The sequence below is a fragment of the Pongo abelii genome, chromosome 5 (assembly GCF_028885655.2).
Source record: "Pongo abelii isolate AG06213 chromosome 5, NHGRI_mPonAbe1-v2.0_pri, whole genome shotgun sequence".
Classification (NCBI taxonomy): domain Eukaryota; kingdom Metazoa; phylum Chordata; class Mammalia; order Primates; family Hominidae; genus Pongo; species Pongo abelii.
The window spans coordinates 160,883,827-160,897,244 of record NC_071990.2 but is presented as its reverse complement, the minus strand read 5'-3'; the positions used below and the strand labels follow the sequence as shown (position 1 = coordinate 160,897,244).

Below are 13,418 nucleotides of genomic sequence, written 5' to 3'. Positions count from 1 at the left end.
TGGTGAACTCCGTGACACTCTAAACTGCCAGTTATTATTAAAAGGAAGTAAAAATGTACACCTAGGAATTCCTCATAAAACTGAAAATAGAATTACGTAGATTGTACTTTATAGATTATAAGAATGCCATAATTAAATCATTTCCTCCACATATAGGAGACCGCAGTAAAAAAATGTGAGCAGCATCTACTTTGTAATTAACATGAACACCTCTCAAGTTATTTTGCTACAAGTGTAGCATTATTATAATAATTAGAATACATAGTATATAATTATAATAATTAGACATTATACTTGTAATATTATCCTCTCGATACAAAAATTAACATTGATGGTGGAGGGGAGAGGCTGAGACGTGACCCATCAGGGCCAAGGAGGCAGTTACTAAGGCTGGTACCCCTGCGACATCCCTTACGCTCACCCCATCTTCCAGCTGCTGCATCTTTGGTGGAGGCCTGCAGAGGCACCAGCGGCACCCCAACAGCCAGCGGGCTTCTGACCCCAGCTGCAGGTCTAGGCAATTTCCTTTCTCACTAGTGCTTATTTGAATTTGCTAACACGCAGCCATTTCGACTCTTAATTAGTGATCTGTCCTTTCCCATTTAATATATGAAGAAAGCGCCAATGAGTAGAAAAATTGCCAAAAGGCAAGCACTAAGGGAGAAACAGGGCAGATAACTGGATGTTTGTCCTAATTTGCTTATCTCTATAAAGCCACAGAGCCAGCCAAGTCCAACTAGGGCTGCACGGAAGGGCCTGCGGGTGGTGGCTTCGGCTCCAGAAGTCCAGGAGCGCCCTCTAAGGGCCTCAGAGCGCACGCGCAGCCCAGGCCGGGCCGAGGGAGGAAGACGCAGGTTTTTTCATAGGCAAGGATAACTTTTAGGAGGGAGGAAAACAGGGTGCTCACGAATGTGAATAACCAATTCACATCTCCCTGATTCCAAATGTTCTAACATACATCTACAAAAGTTGGTAAAAAGAGATGGATGAAACAGTATCCACCACTGTCCCCCAGCGACCCAGCTCTCCTCCCCAAAGGCACCAAAGTTTGTCGTTTCATGGGTATTCTAACAGAAACGTCCTGTGCAGTTACAAGTAAATACATACACATACATATTCCTTTCTCTCCTTTACTTTTATACCTTTAAATACCTCTATTTTTTGGACTGAAATAAAAGCTTCTGATAACAGTTTAATTATAACTCAAGAAATCCCCAAGTTCCATGGGGGGGGCAATGAAAAGAGGTCTGCTCCTTAATCAGCCAAGGGTGATGGAGCCTCTCCCGAAATGTTTGCTTCCCGGCTCCCTGCTCCCCCCCCTTCCCTTGAGGTAGGAAGAATAATGGTCCCCCGAAGATGTCCTTGTCCTAATCCCGAGAACCAAGGATGTGGGCACCTCTAGAAGGTAAAAGGAGCAAGGAAATAGATTCTCCCTTAAAGTTTCAATGCAGGCCTTGATTTTTGCCCAGCGCAGCACATTTCAGACTTCTGATCTCTATAACTATAATAAGGATCATAAATTTGTATTGTTTCAAGTCATTAAGTGTGTGGCAATTTGTTATAGCAATAGGAAATGAATACACTCTCCTTCCCCTCCTGTTTTCAGGCAACGGGCCTTTAGAACTTAAGTATGATGTGAATGGTCTTGGTAGGGTATATTGATCATGCTCTGGAACTGTCTGGTGATAACTTTCTAGGGATGCAAATTGTCACTCTGCAATCCTATTACAACCTCTGATGCCACAGGAATAAATTTCATGATCAGTTGATGAACAAAACAGCTCTTCCATCTGCCATTGGCGGGTTCCAGTGCACAAAAAAGGAGAGAGGGTCTTACCACGTTCTCTCAAAGAGGACTGAAGTAACAGGGAAACCCCATAAAGCCACATGCAGGTTGAGTCACAGGCAATCTTCTAAAGGCTTCCAGAGATGGAAGGAGCCTCCTTCAATTGGCCTATTCTGAAGCAGAGACTAGCCCAAGGCCCCCAGGGGTGCAAGACAGCACTGCCACTCACACCCAGGCATCCTGATTTTTAACCTGCTTCCCTCCATATATACCAGTGTGTCTCAAACATTTTGGTGTCTGAATTATCTTCTATTCTTAAATTTATGAGGATGCCAAGGAGGTTATGTTTCTGTGAGTTTTATCTATCCTTATTGACTTTACTGGGAATTAAAACTAAAATATGTACTTATTTATTTTAAAAAACAATAATAAACCATTACATGTTGACATACAAATATATTTATATGAAAAGTAACTGTTTTCCAAAACAAAGAGAAATGAGTGAGAAGAGCAGCTTTGTTTCTACATTTTGGCAAATCTTTTTAATAGAATATCCCCAATCTGCTTATGCATTCAATCTATTGCAATACGTTGTTTTGGTTGGAGAAAACCCAGCCTCACACAGATGTGTAGATGGACAACTATTTCAATAGCCTTTTTGGATAATTTTGAAAAATCTTTGATATTACACCAAAATTCATCAAGTAGCCAATTCTTAGAATCTGAAATCATATAAAGAATTTTTCATATTTTGTTACATTAAAAATCCATTGGGCTATCATGCACTTTGAACAGATCTTTTACCCATGCAAGATTGTTGTAAGGCTCCACTGGTCATTTGGATTTATTGGTTTATTTGATTATGCGGATTATCCAAATGTTGACACTTTATAAGATGACATTTACAAATCACATTCATTTATATCACCATTGATCTCACTAGAAAAAAAATTTAAATATCGGGAAACTTTCAAGCTTACAGTGGTGGAAACAACTTGGCAAAATTCTGATTTTCACTTGAAAGCTGAAATGTTATCATTGGCAAGCAATAATAGCAGTTATTTTACTAGAAGTAGCAGGTTCCCTTTGTTCATTTTTGAGAAAACATCGGCCAAATACCCAAGTCAGAATAACTCTAGTTTGTCTGTTGTCATTCTTTGTGGTAAATACCACATTCCATTTTAAAAAATCAGCTAGCTTAATGCACAACTCAAACAATCACACCAGTGCTTCCCCCTGGAGTTGCCACTGAACTTGGTCATCAGCAGTAGTAACTTATGTGTCCTTCCCTTTTATTTACACTATTAAAAAGACATACACTCAAAGATATAAAGATTTGGTAAAATTAATAATTTTACTGTGGCATCAAGAACATTCTTAATGAAACTGGCAAATTTTTTTTAACTGCAAAGGCCCCCCAAAATTCAAAGACTACTAGTGCATGGCGATGTCCCTGCCTTGATTCTCAGTAAGGCACCCGCAGTTTACCCATCAAGCTTTTGCACCCTCAGTGCAAATGTCAACTGTGAAAAAGGAAAATAGCATCTTAGTAATCTTAGTATTACTTTGAAAATAGTTTTGACATGGAAAATTCCCTAAAAGCTTCTTTAAAGAAGAAAATAAAAATCATCCCTAACCACCCTAAGATACCCACTGTAAATATGTGCATGTGTGAGTACATCCACATGTGTTTAGAAAAATGTATCATACCAGACTGGCAAGGCCATCATAATTTTAATGTTTGCATAGTATCCTATTGTCGGGATGGATGTGTGTGGAGGAGGGGACACTGCTTGCTTATTTTGTTTTATGTTTAATTGACCCTACACTGAAGGGCTTATCCAGATCTTCAGTGTGTCCTGCTTTAAGCAAAGTCCCTCGGAGCCACTATTATGTGGCCGTGGGTAATTTCCTTACAGAGATTCTGGCCCCAAAAGGGTGGTGAGGGGGAGAGCTTGACACAGGCAGCTTGCTTGGTCCATGCATTAGTTCAACCAGAGAGAGGGAGCAGTCTATCCATGACGTTGCTGTCAAAGGGAGCCCATGAAAGAAATTATGTACCCCATAATTTCATCCACAGCATGGGGAGCTATCTACAGGTTGCTATGTCTGTTTCTATCCTTCTATGACTTAATTTAAATTTAGTAGAACTCATTCTGAAATGTGCCTGTCCTCTTTTGTCCACTTGTAGTCTGGTCATCATTTGACTGTAGATCCCACGTCAACACAGTAGAGAGAAGGGCTGGGAAGCCGTCCAGCCCCAGCATTCCTCAGCACAGTGATTCACAGAGCAGAAGGCGAAAGAAGCAAGAGTGCAGATCGCGGTGGGATTCCAGGAGCTCTCACAAACAACCCCGCTCGGACCCACTCACATGCAACCCACGGGCAGGTGGCAGAGGAATCGGAAAGGCAGAAGGCTGGAATCGCCACAAAGCCAGGGCAGCACTGGTTCCAGTTTCAGACCATTTTCAGAAACAAAAACTCTTCCAGCACTCGGAAAATTTTCACTTAGAAAAACAAAAGCCAGGAGTTGTAGATGGGGAAGTTGGAAGACTTTATTTAGTTTTATTCCTCTCAAGTACTGTGCAAAATGTTCAGTGAATACTTTCCTAGAGATCACTAATGGGAAGAAAAAGACCCTACGGCAGGCACTGCCTTTTATGAGAAAGTGGCATTGGCATCAGAATACCTCGCATAAACCTGAGCCAAGCATTGGGATGATGTATCTACCAAAAAGTCACAAAGTAATGTGATCCCCAACTTTTCTTCCTTTACCTCTGAAGTAAGAGAACAATATATACACTAAATAGCATCATAAAACTGGTACCCTCGTTGGAATAGTATCTGACAATCATTGTCTGCTTCTTGGATTTCTACAAACCAGTGACCTAAAAGCCGGTTTCAAGTGTAAAAATGCCTGCACAGGAGGTGGGAACAAGGGCCGCCAAAGGCTTAGGAATGAAAACCTAGCCACAAACTTGTCTCTCTCTGCAGGAAACTTGCAAGAAATCTGACAGGAGCGCGCTAGCATTTTCTGAAAAGCATTGCTCTCAAAGGAAGCATCCATCCTGGCTGCAGCCTCAGCCATCGGGGAAGGACGAGCTTCTCTGGAATCAGCTTTCTCATTTCCCTCTCCCTCCTCTCAAGACAAACATTTTCTCCCAGCTTGAACGTTCCCCCCGGGCGCGCGGACCTCCTGCCGCCTGGAGCCGAGCTGGCACTGGAGCGCGTCTCCTCCGGAGCGCAGAGGCACCCGACGCCGTGAGGCAGCTCGCAGCCTTTCCCCACAACCTTCTAGAATAGCCCTGCTCTGCCTCTCTCCGGTCTCCCGAGTGCGCCTGTCATCCTGCCTCGGGTGAGGTGAACGCGGAGAAAGAAGGATGACCACCTACGCTCCCGGGAAATTCTGGGAAAAGAAAGGCATTACCCCAGCCCGCACGCCGAAAGTCGCCTTTCTTTTCCTTTTTTCCCCGCTGTGCCTGAATCTCCCGGGACACTTAGACGCCTGGAGCCTCCCGACCCCAGGGCGGGCGATGGCAAAGTTAAACGCCAGCGCGCTGCGGTCCCCGGGCACCGAGGCGTCCGCGCTCCCGCCACCCACACAGGGCGCCAAGTGCCCCGACCCGCGAGTGACGAGGACGCACAGGCTAGTGACACTACCCGTAGCCAGCACTGAGCGGGACGACGGGGCCCGAGCGCAGGAGGGTGCGCGGGGAGCGGAGGAGCGCCGGGGGCCCGGGCGCGGCGCGTACCTGAGGCCCCCGCCGAGGAGGCGACGGGGAGCAGCGCGGCCAGGAGCAGCAGCGCCGCCCAGGACAGCCGGCGCGGCGCGCGCAGGGTCGCCCCGGCCTCGGGGGCCATCGGGAGCCCGGGGTGGGCCGGGGCTGGGTGCTCGCGGCTGGCAGGGGGGCGCTGGCCGGAGTCTGGGGAGTGCAGAGGCGCCGCCGTCGGGTCCCCGCCGCCGTCCGTCTGTTCTGCGCGCTCTGCGCGGTGCCCGCCGCTCCCCTGCCCCGTGGCGATCGCTCCAGGCCGCTCACCGGCAGCCTCGCTCCGCCACTGAGGCCGCCGACCTCCCGCCGAGCCTTTTAGCTGCGCTCGGGCGCCCCCTGCCGGCATGCGGGGCCGGGGCCAGGGCCGGCGGGGGCGACCGGGGCAACCGGGGCGACGGGGGCGACGGGGGCGGCGGGGCCCGGGCTGGAGGCGGGAGGGGCGCGGGACGGAGGGGCCGGAGCGCCCCGGACTGACTTAGAGGTTCTGAACTTGCGGCGGTAGCTGTGCTGGGCCAAGTGGCTGAGGAAGTTCCTCCCCTCGTCTAACCCTCTCATTTTCTGGCTGGGGAAGTCGCCCATCGCGCCGAGGAATGCCCTTTGTCCCCTTACAGAAACACCTGTGCGCCCCACGTGGGGACTCGGGCCAGGACCCCTCACCCGGTCCGCAGCGCTGTAGTTCCTGTGGCTAGCCCAGTCCTTCCACGTCCCTACCCGCACCCAGCGCGCCCACGTCAGGGATTTTCAGCGTCCTTAGACCCTGCTCCGTCTGGCTGTCATTTCTAGGGCGCGCACGATGCCGGTCGAAAAGGAACCCAGTTTTCAGTGTGCCTTGTTGCCCAGGCCGAGGACTCAGCGGACCTCGCCTTTTTCTGTAATTTTTTCTGTAATTTTACAGTAATTTCTGTAATTTTAACACTGCCCCAGGTCTCCCTATTCCTGCTTCTCCCTATTCCTCCTTCCAGCCTGGAAGCCTCGCGGCCCTCCAGATGGACTCGGAGCGCCCCTGGAGGCTACAGTGACCTGAGTTCTAGGAAGGCCGGGTCCTGGACGCCGCGTGCTGCTGTCCGCCGACCGGTGTCCTCGCAGAGATAACCTGGCTGAAATCACCGCCCAGCGCTGTCAGTTCTCCCTCATGACAACCCAAAACTTGACCGGATTTGTGTTCTGCAGAGAGGAAAAAAAAAAGGTAAATGAATTGTAAAGAGATGAAAACTAGAAATACAGTATCTCTTTGAATTTGAGCACCCAGGAAAGGCGTAAACCTACCGCCTTCCTTTCCAGGGAACTCTCCTGCTTCCCAGCAAAGGTTTTTTTTGTCTGTTTGTTTTTGTTTTTCTTTTTGTTTTTGTTTTGAAACAGGGTCTCCCTCTGCCTCTGCCGCCCAGGCTGGAGTGCAGTGGTGCAGACTTGGCTCACTGCAACCTCCATATCCCAGGCTCAAGTGATTCTCCTGCCTCAGCCTTCTAAGTGGCTGGGACTACAGATTTCAGCCACCATGCCCAGCTCATTTTTGTATTTTTTGTAGAGACAGGGTTTCCCCACGTTGCCCAGGCTGGTCTCGAACTCCTGAGCTCAAGCAATCCGCCCACCTTGGCCTCCCAAAGTGCTGGAATTACAGGCGTGAGCCACCACGCCCAGCCTAAACACACTTTCCTGCATTACTCCCTTATGTTACCATGTTTCCCTGCATGCCATTTAATGGAGCTGTGTGGTTTCTGTCTCACCAGCAGCCACCCGGCTCTGCCTGTTTTGGGGGAATGGTAGCTCCCTCCCCAACTCCAACCAAGAGACAGGCCCCCTCCTTACTCCCACTCCTTCCCAAAGCCCCACTTCCCCACTGGCTCAGGGCTCTGCAGTGGCCTAGACAGGGTCACTCAGAGTCGGGACTCTTCTAACGCAGGCTGGTGGAAAGGTCTTTTTCCTCCCATCATTCGTGGATTTGGAAGGATGGTAGCCATGGCAGGCTGAAACACAGCCTTCCTCCCCAAAAAGACATTCCTGTCCTAGTCCCTGGCCCTGTGAATGTCACCTTACATGGTTTATTAAAAAGTGATTAAGCATGTTGAGATGGAGAGATTATCGTGGATTATCTGGGTGGGCCCTAATGCAGTCATGTATGTAACTGATAAAACAAAGGAGAGGGAGATAGACACACACAGGAGAAATCCAGGTGAGGACGGAGGCAGTCATGGGAACGATGCACCCACAGCCCAGGGATGCTGGCAGCCACCAGAGGCTGAAAGAGGCTCCTCTGGAGCCTGTGCTGGACTTCAGGCCAGTGGAACTGATTTCAGACTTCTGGTCTCCAAGGCTGAGAGAGCAAATTTCTGTTGTTTAAGCCACCCACCCCGTTTGTAATTATTTGTTACAGCGGCCACAGGACACCAATGCAGTAGCCAGGGTGGGCCTGTGGCTCTGGCTCCAGCCTCCAGGGACACCAGCCAGAGAGAAGGAAGCCATGCATGGAGAGCAGCCAAGCAGATGGAAAAGCGCCGGGCAGGTGCAACAGTCCCGGGTTCCAGCCTCACCCCTGCGCTTTCTGAACACTGGTTCTGGGGACAGCACATTCCCTTTTGCTAGCTTGGAATGAGATTTCTATTTTCTATAACCAATGAGTCTTGACTAGTGCACTCCCCCCTGTTCTTAAGAGGGCAAGAACCAAGATTTATCTTTATTGCTCATCTGTCACCCAAAAGAGGCCATCACAGAACCAAACACAGTAACATCCAGGAAATGCTGAGGTTAATTGCCATTCATTCATTCATTCATTCAGCAAATACTTATTGTGATCTGCTCTGTCCCCAACACTGCTGTAGACCCCGGGGATTAGCAGTGACTAAAAGCAGATGAATAGCAGGAGGTAAGTTAAAAGCAAAGAAGGGGAGGCAGCACTGAGGACCTTACAGGCTGCAGGAAGGGTTTAGGCTTTCACTCTGAGAGGTGAAGGGCGACACTGGAGAATTCTGATCAGAGGAGACACGGGTAAGCAGGCTCTTACAATCCCAGTGAGGCAAGACGGTGCTTGGACATGATGGACAGCAGTGGGGCATGAGAACCAACGAGGTTCTGGATGCATCTTAAAGGTATGGCTTGGGAGATTTTCTGACTCATTGGATGTGGAGAAAAAGAGGATTTGCAATATACCAAGTCACACTGCTCTCATGCTGCTCGTTAACTCTCCATTGTGACTTCTGTAATTTCAGGATGTCACTCTTTAATTTCATTTTAATGAACTAATCATATGCCATAATCTGTAGATGCACACAGTGAAAGCTCATCAGACATCAGTTTCCTTCCCTCCATCCTCATGAGATGCATGTGCACGTATCTTCCTCCCCAGAATGATACTTATTAGAGCAACTTTCTTAGGGGTACATTTCAGAGTGAAGCACAATGCAAAACTACTTCCAATTTTAGAGTTTCAGAACCCTCAACCATGGGCTGTTTGATATTAAATGAAATTACTGACACTTATGAGTTCTGATTCTGATTTCATTACAAATTTGGGAGTGTGTGTTTAATCAAAAGGTATTATTACCTTTAGGTTTAAAAGATCTTAAAGAAAATGGAACTCGGAGTCAGTCATCTGTTCTGAATGTGGTCATCTCAAAAATATGAGCACAAGGAAGTTTTCTTCCTTCTTGTCAGTTTTGAGTCCAATGTCAATACTGTTGTCCTGTGAAAGATTTTAAGATTTTAATATTTTTTCACATAATTTCCTGATGTCCTGATTGTTGCTTGTATTTTGTTCATCAAAACCAAACAGAGTGGAGGTTGCTCTGGGGCTAGATGGATGGCCAGTCATTAAAATCAATGACTTATTAGTCTGCCTTAGTTCTGTGGTTTTTTCTGGCTTTACAGATCAGCTTGTGTTCATATACCCTATTTCTGGTTCTAGTTGTTTTTAAAATAACCATACATCCAAGGAGTTCAGCACTCCTCATATACATTGTCTTGGCATTCCTATGTGATAGGGTAAATTAAAATGCTATTCTTGAGTTTCATATGGATAAATGGGAAGCAAGTTCAAATGACCTTCCAGTACAGACTCAAGTAAAGCGTTGAAAGTGTGTGTCTCATATTATTCATCTGACATCAAATCTTGTTCAGTCTTCAGTTTGGCTCATGTGGCTCTTTAATTCCTTTTTAAGCACCACATTTGAATATATCCGCATATTGTGACCGCCGCAGGACACTACACAATACCCATTACACAATAGTGATGTGTTTTTAAAAGACAACATAGAAGGAGAACAAAAGAGAGTTTGCACCTATAGCACTTGCTGTGATTGTGGAGAGCTCAATAAATCAGACACAGAAGATCTGGAGGAATCAGTCCCCAGCATTCTATGAACAGAGGGAAAAGGGAAAAGAAAATAGAGGCAGGCAAGTCGACACTGCCATCTCAATTTCACCTTGCCTGGGAGAAGGATGATAGAAACAGCTTCTAATTGGCAATAAAATAAAATAATAAAATAATGCTTTACTACTTTTCTTGAACAGTATTCATTTTGTTCTGATTCTCATAACAACTTTAGGGGCACTATTCTGATTTTATAGGAGAAAATCAAGGCTCCAAGAGGTTGTGTGGCATGTGCTTGGCCCTTTAACTGGTGAGCCTAGGAGTCCAGTCTGAGCCTCTGACCCCAAGTACACATCTCTCTCCACCACACATGACACTCAGAAGGTCCCTCTCTCTCATTTTCATTAAAACTATGAGGATCAAGGGAGAGAGGACAAATAAAGGTCTGTTTTGCACACCCCATGTCCCCATACCCACTGCAGATTTATCGGAGACACTTCCTTATCATCCAGATAGTGACCAATCCCTCTTAGCAAACAACTACATGAGACCTCAATGTTATATCACTCATGTTCTTAGAGTTTCAAAGATGCAGACAAGAAATGGTGCTTCTTAAAAAAAACCCTGCCATGAATCTATCATTGCCCAAAACACACTTCCTCTGCACAGAAGTTCTAACATGTTTCCATTGCAAGGCAGTGCCAAGGCAATTCTCTCCTGTTGTACAAATCTACTGGGAATTAGTGAAACATGAAGGATTAAGGTGTCAGACACCAGCCTCACATATGCATGGTTGGCATGATTAAATTTAAAAAACTCACAGATTTGTGTTCTAAGTTTCTGTCCAATGGCCCGGTCAATCCAGCCTACATTCCACACATGGAAGAAGATATTCCAATTCTGCCAACTACTGCTTGTCAGTGGGGACAAGAAAAATCATTCTTTCATCTATTCCTTTATATAGCCTTTGTTGAACACCTATTTTTGTTCCATGCCATGTTGTAGAATCTGGGGGTGCAAATGTGACTAAGACACAGATAGCCCATGCTTTGAAGCACTCACAATCAAATGCAACAGATAAACAAACAAACAACTGAAAACAATCACAATCCAATGTGACAAGTGCTGTAATCTTCAGGCCATGGAGCTTAAAGGAATTTTTATGAATGTTGCCCAACACTTCCTTTACTTATTTTCCCACCAAGAAGATTTTTAACCCTATGTCTACTTCCCATAGGCAGACATAGGGGTACGTTCACTCTAATCACGCTAATCCTATGGAATTAAAAAGAGCACAGTTTGGGGAGGAGACATTAGTAAATCTGAGTAGAACAAGAGCTCAAATTGTAGTCTTTAAGTTGCAGTTGGCAGTTTGAAAAGCTGGCCCGGCATTATGCTAAGAAAACATATGTCTGGCTGCCTTCCCAGGCTGCATTTTTCTGACTCCCAGCGTCTTGTCAAGAGCAGACCACAACTGCTAGTCCATGAGCAGTGCAGAGCTGCCCACCCGAGCCCATGCTGGTGTGTACAGGGCATGCCACTCAAGCCCCTCATGCCTCAGATAGCATAAGGACAGACAGGCACTCACTCTGGAAATGGGGACATTCATTATTTGTTCAGTAGTCCCATAATGAACCCCACCTGTGTGCCTGGTCCATGATCGGAGCACAGACCTGTGGTCACCTGTGAAATGGCATCTGCACCAGCTGACAACTGACAGGGGCTTTGCCATCTGTGCAGTGTGACTGGCCTGGAGGAAGTGATGAAGTAGACAGTTCGCCGGTGGTGATCCCAGCCCCTTTCCCTCCTGGCTGATGTCTCCCGCTAAGGCACCTACCCAAGCACATCATGCCTTTTCATACTGCACCCTTCTCACCACCCATCAAGCCTTCCTTCAAGGATCCAATCACCTCCTTCTAACTAGGATGTAAATAAGTGACTGATAAGGCTTTGTGGTCTTTTCTCCATAAGGATGCGGTGCTCTGCAACTCACATAGTCACAACGTGTGCGCTCATTCATCCACATGAACCATCAGGGAGGGTGACACTTTGTTATGCTCATTTCACAGAGGCAGAAACTTAGGTTCTGTGTCCAGCCAATGTTCATGCAGTGAACGAATAGCACAGCTAGGAGGCAAACCCTGATACTCTACCTGCAAACAAAGTGCTCTTTGCACAATAGGCCATCAAAACAAGAATTCTCCAGTGTTAAATTTGTAAGTAATAAAATGTTGACAGGGAGGCATTTAGGATGAGGGCCTCTTTTATTTACAGTTAGATTTCCCTGACTTAGGAAAAAGCACCATCTTCTGCATCCACATTATAACTATTGCTCTCTGGCCACGCTTGAGAAGCGAAGTCGATTTTCATTACATTCTTTAGAATCTGCACAAAAACATCTAGGAGAAAATATTCTGTGATTCTGTAGCATCCAAATCAATGTGCTTCCCTAACACAGCTCACAGATAGTACTGAGTTGTTATTCATATGATCTTCTGAAATGAAAAAGCAGGCTTGAGCTGTTTTATAGGTAGCTTCCACTCTGGGAAGGGACCTTACTCTCTGTCTAGATTCAATCATGATTTTGTGAGCCCTCAGCGCATTCAGCCTACAGGCCTCTTCCTTGTTCTGGAAGCATCTTTCCCTGACTTCTGACACTGGAGCCTGTCCTGACCTGTCTTCTGCTTCTCCTGTCTCTGTTCCTCCATCTCCTCTGCAGTGCTGAGCCCTTTTCAAGTTTCCTTCCCCCTTCTCCATAGAAGATCCCATCCACGATCACTCCAGTTACCCTGCCCTTTCAGTCATGGGGTCTTGCTGCCTCTTCACAGGGTTTTTGCACCAACTGATCCCATCCCCTGTTCCTTTCTGCCTTACCACCTATCCTTCAAAGCTCAGCTTTTATTAGAGTTTCCCTAGAACCCTTTGACCAGGTAAAATCTCCCCTTTCTACTCACTCACAGCACCATAGAACTTGCTTTTGTGGTCCTTCCCGTGGCTGAATTTTCATACTTATCTCCACGGCTACTCATCCATCACCCAGCTTGACTGTAAGCTCCATGAGGACTGGGATCACATCTGTCTTTGCTCACCTTGTATCCCTATAGCCTGGCATGTGACCTAAATCATAGCAGGAACTCAGTAAACATTTGTGAGTTCATGTGTACAAGCATGCATACATGAAGGATCTTCTTTATTCAGTAGTACAAGCTTCGCAGAATTGGTGATATGGTTTGGCTCTGTGCCCCACTCAAATCTCATGTTGAAATGTAATCCGCTGTGTTGGAGGTGGAGCCTGGTGGTGATTGGATCATGGGGGTGGTGTCTAATGATTCAGCACCGTCCCCTACGGCCGTCTTATGGTAGAGTTCTCATGAGATCTGGTTGTTTAAAAGTGTGTAGCACCCCACTTCCCACCCTTCACTCTCTTCCTCCTGCTCCTGCTATGTAAATGTGCTTACTTCCCCTTTGCCTTCCACTGTGACTGTAAATTTCCTAAGGCCTCCCCAGCCATGCTTTCTGTACAGCCTGTGGAACTGTGAGTCAATTAAGCCTCTTTTCT

General features: G+C 46.7%; 1 protein-coding gene across 1 annotated transcript in view; it reads right to left on the bottom strand.

Annotated features, from left to right (window-relative positions):
* Window positions 1-5,836, bottom strand: part of FNDC1 (fibronectin type III domain containing 1) — a 100,057-nt gene extending 94,221 nt beyond the window's left edge. Inside the window, exon 1 of the mRNA XM_024249199.3 lies at window positions 5,539-5,836. Coding sequence (XP_024104967.3) covers window positions 5,539-5,647 — 109 coding nt within the window. The 5' untranslated portion in view covers window positions 5,648-5,836. The remainder of the gene's footprint in view (window positions 1-5,538) is intronic.
* Window positions 5,837-13,418: the final 7,582 nt, after the last annotated feature.